The sequence below is a fragment of the Macadamia integrifolia genome, chromosome 9 (genome assembly GCF_013358625.1).
Source record: "Macadamia integrifolia cultivar HAES 741 chromosome 9, SCU_Mint_v3, whole genome shotgun sequence".
In the NCBI taxonomy this organism is placed as follows: domain Eukaryota; kingdom Viridiplantae; phylum Streptophyta; class Magnoliopsida; order Proteales; family Proteaceae; genus Macadamia; species Macadamia integrifolia.
Genome location: NC_056565.1, coordinates 3,669,044 through 3,688,102, shown reverse-complemented (window position 1 = coordinate 3,688,102; position 19,059 = coordinate 3,669,044). Strand labels below are relative to the sequence as shown.

The following is a 19,059-nucleotide window of genomic DNA, read 5'->3' as shown; positions in this document are numbered from 1 at the left end:
ATGGGGTTGTTCAACCTAACCGTGAGCTCTTCTCTAATTTCTTCTCTTCCTTATAGACTGGTATTGGGGTTTTGGTATTGTAACAAGATATCATAGCACTAAGATCCAGTATCTATCTTATTTTGAACGTTTTTTTTTTTTAGAGTTTTCCTTTGTGGTTCATAGCAAACAATGTTGTATGTGTTCTCACTGAAACCCTAAGGCTGTGTTTGGTAGCCAAGAGAAGAAAAGAAAAGAAAAGAAAAAAGTACACTTTTTGTACTTTTTTCCTTGGGTTAAGAATTTTTCTTGCACTTGGTATGTCTTCACCCAAGAGAAGATTCTCCTTTTCAAATTCAAAATTCTTTTTGGGAATTGTGAAATTTTCTTTTGTTCCCCCAAAAATTTTCCTGCCAAAACCACAAGAAAATATAAGAAAATATGAAAACTTAATAAGACAAACAATGATGATTACACAACGATTTTCTTTGCCTCTCTCTCTTAAAATTCAAAATTTTTTGAATTTTTTTCTATACTTTTCTTTTCTTCTCTTGGTTACCAAACATACATACTCTTTTTATTTTCTTACCATTTCATTTCTTCTCTTCTCTTTTCTTTTCTTTTCTTTTCTAGATTCTTTTTTCTTTTCTTTTCTTCTCTCGGCTACCAAACATATCCTAATTGATGGGATAAAGGGGGGAAAAAACTAGGGTTTCCTATTGTAATGAAGACTGAGGCCTGAGCTATGGCTGGTGTGCTCCCCTTGCCGGATAACTCCTCCCCCACCACCCCTGCTATCTCCTCTTCCCCACCCACCGTGTCTCGTTCCTCCTCCTCGCCCCCCCCCTCCTCCTCCTCTTGGAATGCCTTGGAACTCNTTTTTTTTTCCCCTCTGTTGTTCTCAAATGCTATTCTCAAATGCTGTTATTTATGTGATAACCATGTTTTTTATGTACAAAACATTCTGCCCTGCAAGTATATAGACTGTAATAGTGTAATCTGTGATTCTGTATTATGAATTTATGATTGCATTATTATTATTGTTGTCCATTAGTGTAGTGCATTAGTGCATTAGTGCATTAGTGCATTAGTGAATTAGTTATTATTTTTTAGATTGTAAAGTGCATTGTAGATTGATATGCTTTTTCTTATTTTTTGTTACTTAGTTTCTCTTGTTGTTTCTTATGTTTATGTAGTGCTGTAGTTTATTCAAATAGATATGGCTACTAGTGGTAGTGGTGGGCCATCTGCTAGTACTGGCGCATCAACATATGATCCAAGCAAAGATCCAACTAGGAAGGCCAAATCAAAAAACCCCGGGTGGAAGTATGGATATTGGCCAGATCTTAATGATAAGAACTTAGTGCGATGTACACTTTGTGGAAAAGATGCCAAAGGAGGAATCAAAAGGCTTAAGCAACATTTAATTGGTGGGTATGGAGATATATCAAAGTGCCCAAAGACAACTGCAGCAATCGCTAGAGAGATGCATGAAGCTATCATGCGAAATCAGAAGAGGAAGCCTGATGTATTTGATGAGGATTATTCTGTTGGCCATCAGGAGGGAGATGATTTGCCTGAAGAGATAGAAAGTGGAGGGCAACTCCAGTCTGGTGTACCAAGGCCCCCAACTATAGACTCCTCAATAAAGAACCTTGTACCAAGTTCTGGGACATCTTCCAAAAGGAATAAAGCTAATGTTAATACACAAATGACAGTAAAGGGTCCGATAGATTCTTATCTTAGACGGACTCCTGAAGAAATAGTTGGTGAGAGGAGGTCTAAAGGTTCTACCCAGACAACAATACAAAGCAGTTTAAGATCAAATGCAGACAGAAAGAAAACTAATGCATATGTTGCAAAATGGTTTTATGAAGCTGGCATCCCATTCAATACTGTCAAGTTAAGGAGCTTTGAGGAGATGGTTGAAGCCATTGCACAGTTTGGGTCAGGATATAAGCCCCCTTCTTACCATGAGTTGAGAGTGCCCTTGCTACAGGATGAAAAAGCTCAGATTGACTGTATCAAGAAGAAATATGAAGATTATTGGAAAAGGCACGGGTGCACTCTTATGTCTGATGGGTGGCCTGACAAGAGAGGTAGACACTTGATTAATTTCCTTGTCAATTGTCCATTGGGGACTTATTTTATGGGCTCTGTAGATGTATCTAGTGAGTCTCAATATGCAGCCATGTTATTTCAGCTGCTTGATAGTAAAATTGAAGAAATTGGGGAGGATAATGTGGTACAAGTAGTTACAGACAATGCAGCTAATTATGTTGCAGCTGGTAGAATGTTGATGGAAAAACGGAGTAAGCTTTATTGGACTCCTTGTGCAGCTCATTGTTTGGACCTCATGTTAGAGGACATTGGCAAGTTGAAAGCTTAAAAAACAACAATAGAGAGGGCAAAAACAATGACAAGTTTTATCTACAGACATTACAAACTTGTTGATGCTTTGAGGAAAAAGACAAATGGAATAGATCTGGTGAGGTCTGGAGTTACAAGATTTGCTACCTCATTCTTGACACTACAAAGTTTGTACAAGAACAAGGATGCCTTGAAGCAATTATTTGTATCTGATGATTGGAATAGTTCTAAGTTGTCCAAGACAGAGGCAGGTAAGAAAGTACTTGAGACAATACTTGCACAAACATTCTGGAACAGTGTACTAGATTGCTTAAGAGCATCCCAACCAATTTTAGTTGTCTTGAGGTTAGTAGATGGTGATGAGAGGCCTGCATTGCCTGAAGTTTATTTGGCAATGGAAATAGCAAAAAAAAGGATAAAAGTAAATTTTGCCAACAAAGAACGGTCATGGAAGAAGGTGTTAGCAATTATTGATGATCGTTGGGAGGTCCAAATGGATCGACCTTTATATGCTGCTGCCTTTTACCTAAATGCTAGCAAATATTTTGACCACATCAATGATGCCCCTTTTGAAGAATCATGTAAAATACAAGATGCATTCATGTCAGTTATTGAAAGAATGGTGCCCGACTTAACTGTGCAAGACAAGATCATACGTGAGTCTCAATTGTACAGAAAATGTGAAGGTAGCTTTTCAAGGAGTTTGGCTTTTAAACAACGGATAGTCGGTGAAGGAGCATTGGATCCTAGTAAGTATTAAGTATTTTTTTTTTTTAATTTTAATAAGTATTTAACAATATGTGTATCTAATTTTTTCCTTATATATAGTCTCTTGGTGGCAAACACATGGATCTTCGGCCCCTACGCTTCAACAATATGCAATACGCATATTAGGCCTTTGTTGCTCCGCTTCCGGTTGTGAGCGCAATTGGAGCACATTTGATTTTGTACGTATGATCTTGTATATTAGTTTGTAATTATATTTTTTACATTTATTTCTTGACTTAAATAAAGAGTATTTATGGATTCAGATTCACACCAAGAAGAGGAATAGACTAGAACATCAGCGCTTGAATGATCTAGTCTATATCCAATACAATCGTCGGCTTCATTCAAGGTTCCAAGAAAGAAGGGAAAAAGGCAGCAATTGTGATCCATTAACTCTTGATGAAATGAATTGGAGTAGTGAATGGATAACAGGGGATCAAGAAGATGGAGATTTAGTCCATCCTGGAGACAACCTCACATGGGGAGATGTTGATAGAGCAGTTGGTGCATCTACATCGGTGGGGGGTCGTAATTTACCTAGGAGGGCTCAAGGATCAACAAGTGCAGCCAATATTTGCTACACACGTCGTGGTAGGGGAAGGGCCACTATTGAGGAATCATCAGATGATGAAGTTGAAGAAGAGGTCCACGATGTGGTGCGTGATGATGAAGATATTGAAGAAGACTTTGGTGATGGGCCAACTGATTCTATGAATCAACAACAACAGGAGGGAGAAGAATTAGATGTTGATTTGTTAGCTTGATTATGGTTAAACAAGAACAAAGTTTAGCTTGATGGTTTATTTTGTTGTTTTAAAATTTATACTTTAAAGCTTACTAAAGTTTAGTATTTTGGTTTATTTTTATGTTTCTTAATTTCCATTAGGTGTTTTTAATTCTCCCCAGGTAGGATTGGAACCCATAGCCTATCACCTATCATGAGTCATGACTCATATATTAAGGAACAAGGTTTCTCTTGTTGCTTAGTGTTTTAGTATCACTAACTTATATGTATTGATTGACAGGGGGTTAAACATTAAAATATCATGGTTCATGGACTCATGGTCTATGATGGACTTTGTGGATCTCGTTTTGGGCATCATAGAGGTAAGTATATCTAACTCATGGTCTATGATGGACTTTGTGGATCTCGTTTTGGGCATCATAGAGGTAAGTATATCTAACTACATACTTAAATAGTTAAATATTATATTATTTATAATATTTCATTAGGAATTATATGTTGTTATGCACTTATGCCTTTTGTTTAATTTATAGCTTTTTTTTTATGAATAATTTTTTTATTTTTTGTTGTGTATTCTCATGTTAGAAAATATATCACTTTGCAATTTGCATTGATATGAATTTCATGTTGAATGTTGATTCTTGTCTCTTGATGTTGCTTAAAGTGTGTACTTTTTTCCCTTGATGTTGCTTAAAGTCGTGCTTCTTGTATTTTGATATAACTTAAAGGCTTGATTTTTTACAAGCAATTTAAAATTAAGTATATCATTGTTATACAGTTGTACTAGATATTATAGATATATTAAAAAAATAGTAACGTCTTTTTTGGCGCCGTATTCGCCGTAAGGCGGGCGCCTAAGCGCTTAGACAGCCCTCCAGCGCCTTGGTTCGCCTTGGCGCCGTGACAACTATGCTTTTAACATCAGAAAAATGATTGCCAACACGATATCATGAGTACTTACATGATTTGTTATATCCTCGTGTAAAATTCGGGCTTTCTGCTCAAACTCCACCTATAAAAGAACTTAAATTAGTTTTGCCTTGACCAATAAAAACTACATTTGACACTCAAAATTCAAAACATGAATAGAGGTCCAAAACAGGAGCAAAAACAACCAAATTATTTCAGCTTTGGTCATCTAAATATTTCAATTTCAACGGGAAGGAAAATAGAAATTTACCTGTGATTCCAGATAAAATTGAGTGAAGTTAATTAGAAGTAACAATTTTCACTGGATCACCAAATCAAATTTTACATAACCAAAATATTTGAGTCTAGTCTGCGACCAAACATCAGGCTCAAAATTAAAAAAATTTAATTCCTTCCAAACAAGAAAGAAATACAACAATGTAACATTAGATGGCAGCACTGAGTCCTATTAGTCTAAAGATCTTAATCAAAATGGCTCCTGTTAATAATGTTGTCCTTACGTGTGGTTTTTGAATTCTGGTTTTATGTATTCTGTGAGTAGGGGTTTAATATACTGGTTTATTATAACATAGGTATACTTGTCTTTTTCATTTCTTTTAAATATATATACATAGGGAAAGGTTGTGCACACCGCTGGGGTGCCCAGCCTATGTCACTCTCTCTCTCCCTCCCCTCCTCCCGCTAGCTCCAAGAAAGCTACAGGATATATATATATATATTATATTTAAATATATTGTTGTAATTATTATTATTATTATTACATATAGCTCACGGTAGGGCTGCCCAACCGAACCGTGAGCTCTTCTCTCTCTCTAATAACTTCTCTTCCTTTCTTCCTCATTTCTTCTTATCTAAGCTTGCACAGGTACTGGTATTAGAGTTTTGGTACTATAACATGGTACTATATATATATATATGGGGTTGTTCAACCTAACCGTGAGCTCTTCTCTAATTTCTTCTCTTCCTCATAGACTGGTATTGGGGTTTTGGCATTGTAACACATAGTTGTCAAGGCGTCGCCTAGGCGTCCAGGCGGTTTGCCTGGGGCCTAGGCGACAGCCGCCTTATTGCATTGCATGTTGCACTGCATGTTGCCTTCTGTTTCGGCACTTATTTATGCCAAATATCATTCAAGTAAATTTGTTATTTCATTTACTTAAGATATTATTCATAAATAAGCAAATACCCCCTATTTGAATCCAATAAAAATAGTTTAAAAATCAAATTCCAAAAGGAAAAAAAGTCAACCCCCCAATCCAAGAACAAAAACTGGATTTTGGTTATAGGGACGATTTTCAACTTTTAAATGCTAGGGTTTTTCTCAATTATGAAAATTTTATAAATTCTATCATGTTAAAACATTGCTAAAAACCAAAAGTCCGGTAAAAAAATATTTTGTTTTGATATTCATAAAATTATTTTCATTCAGACGATTTTAACAGTATTCGCGCACTTAAAAATAAGTTTGACTGAAGCATTACTTTGTCATTGCAACTCAGATTTAAGTAATCTTAGACTTGTTAGAAAGCTGGTTTTATATTATAACTAATACAAAAATTCTCATGTAAAAATAAAATCATTTGACCAGTCAAACTTATTATAGAATTAGAGCATTTTTCTAAATGTTGATTTTTTATAACTTAATATGACTTAATGTTAATTTTTTATGATTTGATGTGGCTAAATGTTGATTTTTAATGACTTGATGTGGCTTAATCTTGATTTTTTATGATACAAGGTATATATAACTTACTAAATAATGTTAGAAAATTGAAAAAATAAAAAATAACACTAGTTCGCCTTAAGGCGGGCGCCTTCTCGCCTAAGCGCTTAGACAACCCTCCACAGCCTTGGTTCGCCTTGGCGTCGTGACAACTATGTTGTAACACGATATCATAGCACTAAGATCCAGTATCTATCATATTTTGAACGTTTTTTTTTTTTAGAGTTTTCCTTTGTGGTTCACAACAAACAATGTTGTATGTGTTCTCACTGAAACCCTAAGGCTGTGTTTGGTAGCCAAGAGAAGAAAAGAAAAGAAAAGAAAAAAGTACACGTTTTGTACTTTTTCCTTGGGTTAAGAATTTTTCTTTGCACTTGGTATGTCTTCACCCAAGAGAAGATTCTCCTTTTCAAATTCAAAATTCTTTTTGGGAATTGTGAAATTTTCTTTTGTTCCCCCAAAAATTTTCCTGCCAAAAACACAAGAAAATATAAGAAAATATGAAAACTTAATAAGACAAAAAATGATGATTACACAATGATTTTCTTTGTCTATCTCTCTCTTAAAATTCAAAATTTTTTGAATGTTTTTCTATACTTTTCTTTTCTTCTCTTGGTTACCAAACATACATACTCTTTTTATTTTCTCACCATTTCATTTCTTTTCTTCTCTTTTCTTTTCTTTTCTTTTCTAGATTCTTTTTTCTTTTCTTTTCTTCTCTCGGCTACCAAACATATCCTAATTGATGGGATAAAGGGGGGAAAAAACTAGGGTTTCCTATTGTAATGAAGACTGGGGCCTGAGCTATGGCTGGCGTGCCCCCCTTGCCGGATAACTCCTCCCCCACCACCCCTGCTATCTCCTCTTCCCCACCCACCGTGTCTCATTCCTCCTCCTCGCCCCCCCTCCTCCTCCTCTTGGAATGCCTTGGAACTCTCACTTTAAGTCCTCTCCCTCCACCCCTACCGAATGTCTCCCTCTACATTTTGTCCCTCCTGCCAACATCGATGGCTCCCGTGTGGCTGTATGCCCCAAGGGGCTCCTTGACTCAGAGGCTTCCCATTGGAATCGTTCACTTCTGGGACAATTCCTGGGGAAATGCCCCCCTTCCATATAGTGAAGCTGTCCCTATTGAAGCAATGGCATCCTGTTGGAATGGTCGATGTCTTCCTTCTGGACCATGGGCTTTTCTTGTTCAGATTCTCAGATGAAAATGATCGCCTTAGATGGCTCGAAGAGGGCCTTGACTCATCGGACGTTCTCCCATTTTCCTCAGACCTTGGCGCCGTCAACTTCCACTCAACCGAGTGGACTTCTCCACCATTCCAGTTTGGGTCTCCCTTCCCGGGCTCCCTTTGCATTTTTGGTGTGCGGCTGGTCTGAGTGCGATAGGATCCGTCCTGGGTACTCCCATTCGTTCTGACGCTCAAACGAACAAAAAAGAAAGGCTAACCTATGCCAGAATCTGCGTTGAGGTGGATGCAACGGCAGAGCTTCCCCATTCCATCTCCATCCAGGATGGAGAAGATTTAGCCTTCCAACAGCTGATCTCGTATGATTGGAAGCCCCATTGTGCACTGGTTGCAGAATCTTTGGTCATGATTCATTTTCCTGCCCTCGGAAGCCGACCTTGGCGAGAGACGATGCCTTGCATTCAAAGCTATTGGCATCTGCTAGGGTTCACGATCGATCGATGATGTCCCACAATCGATCTCGTCCTCCCCTTCGTCCTATGGCCAGAGGGAGAGGAAGAAGAGGCCATGCTCGCAACCGCAACCCCACTAGAACCACCGCCTCTACCACTGCTTTCTCTGCCGACCATCGCCCTGATATCCCTCCGGTCGTGGATAGGGCTTTACTAGATGGTCAAAATAGGTTTGCCATTTTGGCCGATGTGTCGGGCTGCCTCGAAGAACCAACCCTGATTGTTGAAGGCAACGTTGACATGCGAGCTCCATCCCCTGTCGAACGTGATTCAGAAGATACCGCCACCTCTTCTCAAACCTCTTCCTCCACCGATGAAGACTCGGACCATTCTACTAGCTCAAATTCCGAAGAGGGATCCTCGGACACGGATGGAGACAACTCCAACTCTGGTTCTGTAGCGTACAAGCCTCCTTTCTCTAGGTCGCCATCACTGCCTTCCCTTTGAGGCATCTTCCCTCTTTTCCCATAGCGAGAAAGGAGAGCTCAAATAGGCGTCACAAGACATGTGCGGCCCCCACTGATGCATCGTCATCCTATGGCAACGACTCCACTGGCCAGCTCCCGTGGACCCTGATGATTCGGCTAGGCCAACTTCCCCCTTTGATGCGACCAGGCCCACCCCCTATCACGATGAGGCCCACATTCAAGCTAACCCCCTTAATCTTACCCATTTGCCTTCGGACTCTATGGCTCAGGCCTATATCCAACACCAGACCCAGAAATCTCATGCTATTCCTTCGACAATTTCGGACCCAGGCTTGGATCCTCTGACCCAGTCTGGGTTGTCTTCTTCGCCCGACTGCCTTATCAACCACCCCAAACCAAAGAAAAAGGTCACCGCCCTACTTCCTCCAAAATTGTTTGCACTCAAGCTGATCCTAGTTGCATCATCCAGCAAGCTCGTCCCTCTGCTACTCCTCGTCCTTATCAAAGAAGTAAGTCCCGCCCAGCGCTGGAAGACCGTGACACCCCTATGGTGAAGTCGTTGCCCCCGCCCAACTATTCGTAATGTCCCAAGGCCTAATCTGGAATACCAGGGGCCTGGACTCCCCTTCTAAGCACTCTGCCGTGCGAGCCCTTATTAAAGATCTGAGATCCTCCTTTTTCTACCTGCTTGAAACCCATGTCATTGTCTCCTCTATTGCCCCTGGTTGGCTTTTCCATTCAAACCACTCATCCCACCCCAATGGTCATATATGTTTCTTGTGGGACAATTCCAAGCTGAATGTCACTCTTTTCTCTTCCACCTCCCAATACCTCCATCTTTCTATTTCTGACCCTATAAACAGCTCCTTTTTCCTTACTGTCGTCTATGCTTCCTACAGGGCGACTGATCGGGAAATCTTCTGGAATGACATTAGACACATTGCAAATCAATTAGGCTCCCTCTCTTGGGGGATCTATGGGGACTTCAATGTAGTCAGGTATACCCATGAGAAGCAAGGAGGGGGAGTGATTGACATATCCAATGTTAAAGCCCTAAATGCATGCATTGAAGACATTTCTATAAATGACCTTAGATGGTCTGGAAATAAATTTACTTGGGATAACAAAAGATCGGGGCAGACCCATATTGCCTATAAGCTTGATAGAATTCTTATCAATGAGGCCTGACTTTCCAATTTCCCTTCCTCCCATGCAACCTTTGAGAACCCAAATATTTCCAACTATAGCCCTATCTATCTTTCCATCCACTCTACACCTCCTTTGGCACAAAACCCTTCAAATTTTTTGACCTGTGGACCTCCCATCCAGATTACCCCTCCATTGTGAAAGAGGCTTGGCTGAAACCAGTTAATGCATTTTCCACCCCCTCTTTTAGCCTTGGCTAGAAAGCTGAAGAATGTCAAGCTTGCCCTCAAAGCTTGGAATACTAACTCCTTCGGGAACATTTCTTCTCAAGTTAATGTTTATAGGAACAATCTCTCATCCATTCAGATTCAGTTGCAGTCTGACCCTCCAAATCACTCTTTGGCTGAAGAAGAGAAAGCTGAATCTGCAAACCTCTCAACCCTCTTGGCCCAAGAAGAGAGCTTCCTTAAGCAAAAATCCAGAATTAATTGGTTGGAGCTAGGGGATACAAATACAGCTTATTTCCATAGGTCTGTGAAAGCTAGAAACAATTTCAACTCAATTCTCAAGCTAACTACTTCTGAAGGAATCCAGGTTCACAAAGTTGATGAGATAAAAAGTGAGGCGGTTGGCTACTTCAAGAACTTATTAAACCCGGCTTCAACTTCTAGCTCTTATATTCCAAATGGCATCTTGGATAAATCCATCACTGGAGTCATGTCTGATATGCTTTTGACTATCCCTACTGATGAAGAGATTCAAGCTTCTATCCTTTCCCGCAAGGCTAATAAAGCCCTAGGCCCAGACGGATTCAATATGGGATTTTTTCCTCTTCTTGGGACCTCATCAAAGAGGACATAATCAAGGCAGTTAAAAGTTTCTTCTTCAATCCAAGTCAAATCAAAGGAATAAGCCACACTTTTCTCTGTCTCATCCCTAAGAAAGAGGGGGCTGATACTATTGACAAATTTCAGGCCTATCTCTTTATGCAATCTTCTTTACAAGTTCATTGTCAAGATCCTTGCAAACAAACTTAAGCTGGTGGTTGACTCCTTGGTCAGTAACAACCGATCGACTTTATCCCAGGGAGGAGCATAGGGGACAACATTATTCTGTGCCATGAAATTGTTGGAGGGTTTGAAAGGAAGTCGCACTCTTCAACCGCCCTTATGAAAATTGATATCCACAAGGCCTTTGATTCTCTTAGATGGGACTATATTATCTCGGTCATTAACAGCATGAGATTCCCTCCTAACTTCCCCAACTGGATTCACCACTGCATTGCCTTCCCTCAGTTCTTGGTCCTGGTGAATGGTAGCTCGGCAGGATTCTTCTCCTCTTCTGTGGGTATCAGACAGGGATGCCCCCTCTCCTTACATCTTCTGCTTAGCTATGGAAGTCCACTCTAGAAGTCTGCAAGTGGCCACGGATCGGAAGCTCATTTCTGCCATTCCCAAGTGTAAAGTTATGAAGCTTACCCACCTCGCCTTTGCAGATGATCTGATGATATTCTCCGAAGCGGATACTTCCTCCATTCAGAGCATAATGGGTTGCCTAAACAAGTTTGCTACCTTGTCTGGTCTCAGAATAAATCCGGCCAAGTCCCTCCTGTTCTTTGCTGGGGTTCCTGATGTGGACAAATCATCTCTGGTCATTCAAACTGGATTCACCTTAGGGATGTTTCCTGTGAAGTATCTTGGTCTCCCTCTCATCCCGGCCAGGCTCATTGCTCATCACTATTCTCCCATGCTCGACCTCATCAGGAAGCAACTCCAACTCTAGAAAGGAAAATTATTGTCCCTCGCTGGAAGTCTTGTGCTAATCAGATCTATGTTGCAGGCTTCCTACATTTACTAGTCCGGTATATATGGCCTCCTGGAATCTATAATCTCCAAGATTGAATCCATTTTTGCTGCCTTTCTTTGGAAAGGAAGCGAGTGTACCAGATTCCTTCGCCCCATCAATTGGGCTGCCACTTGCCTCCCCAAGTCTGAAGGAGGCTTAGGGTTGAGAAGGATCAAAGATGTCAATCTTGCTGGAATTATCAAATTGGCTTGGAAGATTGTTTCTAAACAGAAGAGTATATGGGTCGACTGGGTCTAGTCGAGCCTCCTCAAGTCAAACTCCTTTTGGAAGGCCAAAATCCCTGTTGATACTTCTTGGGGTTGGAGAAAGATCATGGGAATCAGGCATACTATCTCTCCTGCCATCTCATCCCAGATCAAAGATGGAACCAGCACTCTCCTATGGCTCGACTCTTGGCACCCCAAAGGCACTCTCTTCCATTCTATTAATGCCAGAAATATTTACAACTAGGGCTTATCCAAGTTTGCTCTAATATCAGATATCATAACTTTGGGCAACTGGTCCCATCCGAGTCAATCTATGCCCCAGTATGCGGACATATAGAACTCCCTACCTCCTATTCAGCCATCTCTTAGGCAAGAGCAAGATTCCATTCTTTGGCTGTCGGATGCCTCTAAGCTCCTCTTCCAAGGCTGCTTGGGACTTTGTCAGGATGCGTAGGCCAGTCTCTCCTTGGCACAGACCCGTATGGTTTCCTCATCACATCCCCCGCCAGAGCTTCACGACCTGGAGAGTCTTCACCAACTCCTTGCCCACGAATACTATGCTCATCCTCATAGGCATCCAGGTTGACCCTATGTGCATCCTTTGTGGTAATGAGCCGGAAGATATTGAGCATCTCTTCTTCGCCTACCCTGTCTCCAACTCCATAAGTAGGTCCTCTCTAAATGTTAGCCAACAAATAGATCTATTCTTCCTTTCCATAGGGAATGGATCTGGACGGATATGACTTTCCAGGGAAAAATAATTTGTGATCTTGTGGAAAAACATGCCTTTTCCACCACCATCAATAAGATCTGGATGGAGAGAAACCATAGGAAATGGACCTGCAATTCTCGCTCTTTGGATAAGATTTGGAGCCCCATCTCCTTTGATATCAAAGGAAAAATCTCTCAGATCTCTACCAGTTGTAACCCTACCCCTAGGAATTGTCATATTGTTAACCCCAGGGAGCTGCCCAACTCCATCATCAGGAATGTCCCTCATCTTTAAGTTTTTGTAATCTCCTCTCCCCCCTTTCCTTCTCGAGGTTGTTTGTTCTCTTCTCTTTGGTAATGAAATTTTTATTCACCCAAAAAAAAAAAAAAAATGAAGACTGATTCTTTGCATGGACTATTGTTAAAGACCCGCAACTACTGTTGAAGACATGTAGCTTCAGTTATTGCTGATATTTTGGTTTTCTATTCAATTCCAAGTCTATGTATAAAAATTATATTTGCTTCTCACGATTCCGACGAACGTACACATTCACATGAGGACATTGATTAGTGTCTTGTATCTTCCCCTGAACTGAAGGAAGTTGATAAGCCTTATCCCAACTTAATGGGGTTGGCCACATGGATCCAAGTAAAGGCAAGGAAGAAGGAAAGTAAAAGAAGGAAACAAATTACTAAACACATTAATGAAGTAGAACACAGATATAGGGGGTCTGCCGCCTGGATCTTAGCTCTCCATTCTGCTCTATTCGAGGCCATACTCGAGACTATGCTTAATTTATGCATGTCTTTCCTCACAACCTCTCTTAGAGTCACTTTCGGTCTTCCTCTAGCTCTTTTGGATCCTTCTATCTGAATGAGGTCGCTCCTCCTTACTGGCACATCCAATGGCCTCCGTTAAACATGGCTATACCATCTTAATCGACTTTCATGAAGTTTATTATGAATTAGGGCAGCTCTCAAATACGGACTAATGCGTTCATTCCTTACCTTATCCCTCATAGTTTTCCCACACATCCATCTTAACATCCTCATTTTCGCTACACATAGCTTATCAATGTCTTTTCTTAACTACCCAACATTCAACGCCATACATCACAGCATGTGGCACAACTATCCAATAAAACTTTTCTTTAAGTTTTGCAGGGACCCATCGGTCGCACAAAACTCCAAAAGCACCCCTCCACTTCATCCATCCCACTTTAATTCTAGATGACACATCATCCTCAATATCGCCTTCTTTATTAATGACAGATCCCAAATATCTAAAATGGTCATTTCATCTTATCTCTCTTCCTTCAATAGCCACAATGTGATTATCCATTGTAGTATGACTAAAGTTACACCACACATACTCCGTCTTTGATCTACTTATCTTAAAGCCTCTAATTCCAAGGTTGATCTCCATCGCTCCAGTTTAACATTGAGCCTAGATTTAGTGTCATCCAATAAGACAACATCATATGCAAAAATCATACACCATGGAACCTCACCTTGGAAAATTTTTAGTCATTTCATCCATAACAAGAGCAAACAGATAGGGGCTTAAAGCTGACCCTTGGTGTAGCCCAACAGAAATAAGATACTCGTTACTTTGACCGCCCTTGGTTCTCACACTTGTTACCACAACATCATACATATCTTTAATTATGTCCAAATATTTACTCAGCACCTTTCTCTTGTTTAGGACATGTCATATTAAATCCCTAGGCGCTCTATCATAGGCCTTTTCCAAGTCTATTAAGACTATATGGAGGTCCTTCTTAGTAGCTCTATAGGTTTCCATGAGTCTTATGAGAAAACAAATAACTTCTGTTGATGATCTTCCTGGCATAACACCAAATTGGCTATGTGAGATTCTAGATTCTCTTCTCAAGTGAACTTCAATAACCTTCTCTCAAAGCTTCATCGTATGGCTAATAAGTTTTATGCCTCAATATAGTCATTGTAATACTAAATATCCCCTTTATTTTTTTGTAGATGGGGACTACAATGCTTCTCCACCACTCATCCGGCATCTTCCTTGTAGTCATAATCTTGTTAAAATGGTTGGTTAGCCAAGTTATCCCACATAGCCCTAAGCTCTTCCACACTTTATTGGGACATTGTCAGGGCCTGGCGTCTTTCCTAACTTCAACTTGCGTAAGGCATCTTTAACCTCAGTCGTTCCAATCCTTCTTACAAATCTATGGCACGTGGTCTAGGCACTCAACTAACTCAGATCCGTTCATGGTGTCTCCATTTAATAACTTGCAGAAATAATCACTCCATCTCATCATAATGTCTTCATCCTTTACTAGCACTCTACAATTAAAAAAAGAGCATACCCGATGCACAAGATTCATACATGTGTGAGGTCCGAGGGGCAAGAACTACGTAGCCTTACCCCCGAAATGTCAAGAGGCTGTTGTTGACCGCTTGACCACCAAGTTGCCACATTCGTACCATACCATTGGACCAAGCGCGCCCCTACTAGCACTCTACCATCTTCATATTTAATACAACTAACATGCTCAAAATCTCTGCTCTTTATATCTCCCATTTTAGCTATCTCATATATAGCTTTTTTCCCCATCCTTATTATTCAAGTTATTATAGAAGTCATCGTATTTCTTTGTCTTCGATTTCCCCACAAATCTTCTACTTTCATTTCTGGCCGCATAATATTTATTTTTATCATCAACCTCTTTAGTCCTTTGCCAAGTCTTGAAACAATCTTTCTTATACTTGATGGCAACCTGAACCTCCTCATCCCACCAGCAAGTTTCTTTGAGGGCTCAACAAGAGCCTCTGGATTCCCCTAGGACCTCTTTTTACCAACCTTCTTAATACAGGCTGACATCTTGGTCCACATCACATTGGAGTCTCCCTCACTGTCCCACTTTCCCTTTTTCTTTTTTGTCCAAATGAGGAACCTCTTGAACCTGCTCGGTTTTACGATTTAAGCCCAAGGGTAAACCCCGGTTACATGTAGCCAGGGTTTTAAGTATCGGTGCGTATCGTACCATATCGGCCCTTACCAATACGATACATGGAATTTTGAAAACCCTTTTGTATCGATACGTATCCTACGATACGCACCGATACACCACCGATCCTCACCGATACGTACCGATACTCTATGGAAAAAATAAAATCGAGTAAAATGTACGTTTCGATATGTATTGGTACGTATCGGTGTGTATCGATACGTATCAGTATGTCTCAGTCGATACATACCGATACAGTACGATACGTACCGATACGGTACGCTACAGTCATATAATGGCCAAGTTGTCATTTTTCAGAAAAACACGATTTTTTCAGGGGTTTTTGTTCCAAAGTTACTGCCAGCCATATTTTTCTCTAATTAAAGTGGAAATCAAGGTTGGGAACAAGGATTTTGCATATATGGGACAACTACAAACCTTGAATTCTTAGTGCAATACCATCAATTTAGTGTCTATGCATAATACATGTTATCAATAGTTTTTTTAACAATTTTTTTATGCAAAAGTGTATAAAAAAGTGTTTCTTATCCATTTATGTGCATATCTTAGCGTATCTCAGCGTATCTCCGATACGATACGATACCCTCCGATATGTATCTTAATTTTGGCCAATCGATACCGATACTTTAATCCTTGCATGTAGCCACACCTAACTTGTGTAATAGATATGCGAGGAGACTTGAACTAGAGACATCTATTAACACATAGTGCCTTTGGACCAGTGGAGCTACACCCGGGGTGTACTGTCCCACTTTCCTTGCTTGACTACATTATCAGTAAAAACATCTTATACGTCATCTTTTAGTCTCCACCATCTAATCTTAGGGCAACCATGCATCCTCTTTTGAGCCTTTAAAAAACACTGCATATCCAAGACCACCAGTTTATGTTGAGAGGTTAAACTCTGCCTAGGTATAACCATACAGTCTTTACACAACAATCTATCAGGCCTTCTGGTTAGGAAGAAGTCAATTTGGCTGTTATGAAGTCCACTTTTGTAGGTAACAAGGTGCTTCACTCTCTTTTCAAAGAATGTGTTCACAATGGGTAGGTCATAGGCTACTACAAAGTCTAATACCGAAATCCCCTCCTAGTTCCTCTCCCCAACACCAAATCCTCCATGCCCACATGTCCATTCATTGAGTTCACCCGCTATTATAATATTTTCATCATGTCCAAGGCTTTGCACTAATCCATCCATATGTTCCCAAAACTGTAAAATTACCACGTTCATCCAACCCTGTTTGGGGTGCATAAGCGCTAACAATATTGACAGCATCATTCTACAACATTATCTTGATTGCAATGATCCTATCTCACTCTCTTCACATCCACAACGTTGTTGTTTAGGTCTTTGTCCACTACTATACCCACACCTCCTCTATAGTTATGATCTCCCTTTCCATCTAGTCTCTTGTATATAGGTAATATCGATCCTTCTTCTCCTCATGACATCTATCAGCTCCATGCTCTTGCACGTTAATGAGCCAAAGTTCCAGGTAGCAAGTCTGACCCTACGCTTGCATACTACATTCATAACAGGCCGGTAAGACATGAAATCAGAAGGGAAAAATAAAGGAGGATCCATCCAAAAGGGATATGGCTAGATATATTAGAGTTCCGACTGCCTACCTAACGCACCACTATAGAAAAATATATACAGAAGGACAGGGAGCAGGGATGTTTAATGGCTTAAAAACACATATCACCGATAGGATAAGGTGTGAAGTCAAGTAATGCAAGGTGCAGAGATGCTGTGGCAGTGTAAACAATTTAAACAAATAAGAGTGTTCAAGTATCCAAGTGTAACATGCAGCAGGATATATATAGGGCAGCAAGACAAACCAAGATGAAGTGTAAAGAGCTACACAGTTCAAATAAGCAAGATCTCAAATACAGGAATAGATGTAGAGAGCAACTAGTACCACATGACAAGAGGACAATACTACCCAAAACTACAGCAAAGCATGTAAAGCAAGCTATGAATAAATAAAAGGACACACAAAGTTAGCAGTAAAACTGATATAACAAGAGAATTCCCTTACTACTCAAAGAACTCCAAGACCCGGGGAGTTCAGCGTATGATAGGTGTAGTACTACTTAGGGGGTGTTTAGGAGCAGGTAAACGTGCAGCCTGGCTGTGTCTAACCGATCATACCAGTTCTGAGTCTCAGCTGCGGTGGTGCCGTGTTGTAAAGTAGTTCAAACCAGGTAACCGAAGGTGGGTCAGAGGGGGTGGTGGGGGCAGAGTGCTCAGGAAGACACAGTATGGGGGAAAGCCTAGGGAAATCTGGTGTGGGGAGGGGGTGGGTTGAAGAAGAGAAAGAAGGTAGGCTCGAGCAGTAGTGCGATTAGAGAGGTAAGAAAGGGGGGGTTTAGTTATGGGGAGATGGTAGGTCACTGAGAGATTCAGCGGGAAAAAGAGTGGTCCCACTATAGGGCTATGTTCATAGGAAAAGGGATAATCTAGGGTAATCAGGGTACAGGGTAACAAAGAAAGACAGAGTCACTCCAAGGGATGCAGATGGAGAGTCGGACTGAGATATCAGGGAAGGCGGAGGCAGAAAATCGAGGGGAGAAGTATAGAGACCTGGACATGGGGTGGGCTGACACGAAGAAAGGGTTAAAGAAAGGTTAGGCTAGAAGAGATCGAGAGGGGTATGAGAAGGATTCAGGAGTTGAGGTGAATCTGCGAGAAGGTATGGTGCGGGCGAGGTCAAGCGAAAATAAATCAAGGTATTTCTGCAAAAAGATAGGGTGTAGGAGAGAAAATCAGTAGGTGGGGTGAATTTGTGAAATTAAAAGGGTGAGAACGAGGTTAGGCCAAAATGTAGAGGTATCAGGAGAGAAAATAGGGTGAGTGAGAATTTGCAGTTGGCGATTATGATGAGGATGGGATTGAGGCAAGAAGAGAGGTGGGGTGTCAAGGAAGAGTATACTTACCTGTCAGGAGCTCTACCGACTGCCACTGCCTAATAAGGGGTTGGGGAGCAAACGCTTCAGCACCAGAAAAGCGAGTGCTGGGAGCTAGCCGTTGATATTCGCTGTGAGCGAGTGCTAAGCAAAGGGTACAACTTTTATTAGATCTAAGCAAAGGAACAACAAGAGGCACATCTTCACCAAAATCTCCCTTCTGAAGAAATGCCAAAGAAAATTAGGCAGCAAACTCATGAAATACCACATTCATATTACTGAAGATGCGACGAGTTGGAGGATTGTAGCATTTGTAGCCCTTCTGAGTGGCAGAGTAGCCAATGAACATACAATTGAGTTCACGTGGATCAAGCTTTCCACGGAGATGGTGATTCTGGGCAAAAAGCAAACACAACCAAATACCTTAGGTGGAATAATAAAGGTGATGAACCCTGCTGATGAGTACATTTATGTGTGAAATCTAGGGTAGTAAAACATGCATTTTACATATTTAGAATGGAGCTACCTTGGGTTTTACTCTCTTTTTGCAGGTTTTATATT

General features: G+C 40.7%; 2 protein-coding genes across 5 annotated transcripts in view; one reads left to right on the top strand and one right to left on the bottom strand.

The window, feature by feature from the left end:
- The window catches only part of LOC122089052, a 117,691-nt gene that overhangs the window by 28,359 nt on the left and 70,273 nt on the right, over positions 1–19,059 (bottom strand). For all 4 annotated transcript variants that reach the window (XM_042658470.1, XM_042658468.1, XM_042658471.1 and 1 more), the window contains exon 7: positions 4,824–4,874. In XM_042658470.1, the coding sequence (XP_042514404.1) occupies positions 4,824–4,874 (51 nt within the window). The remainder of the gene's footprint in view (positions 1–4,823; positions 4,875–19,059) is intronic.
- Positions 1,764–3,558, top strand: LOC122089053. The gene is made up of 2 exons (XM_042658473.1): positions 1,764–3,098; positions 3,178–3,558. The coding sequence occupies exons 1-2, from the start codon at positions 2,396–2,398 to the stop codon at positions 3,324–3,326; spliced, it is 852 nt and encodes a 283-aa protein (XP_042514407.1). The 5' UTR covers positions 1,764–2,395; the 3' UTR covers positions 3,327–3,558.

Coding starts and splice junctions, on each gene's coding strand:
- LOC122089053 (XM_042658473.1), top strand. CDS start 2,396: ATGACAAGTTTTATCTACAGACATTACAAACTTGTTGATGCTTTGAGG. Junction 3,099..3,177: donor TGAAGGAGCATTGGATCCTA/GTAAGTATTAAG, acceptor CCTTATATATAG/TCTCTTGGTGGCAAACACAT.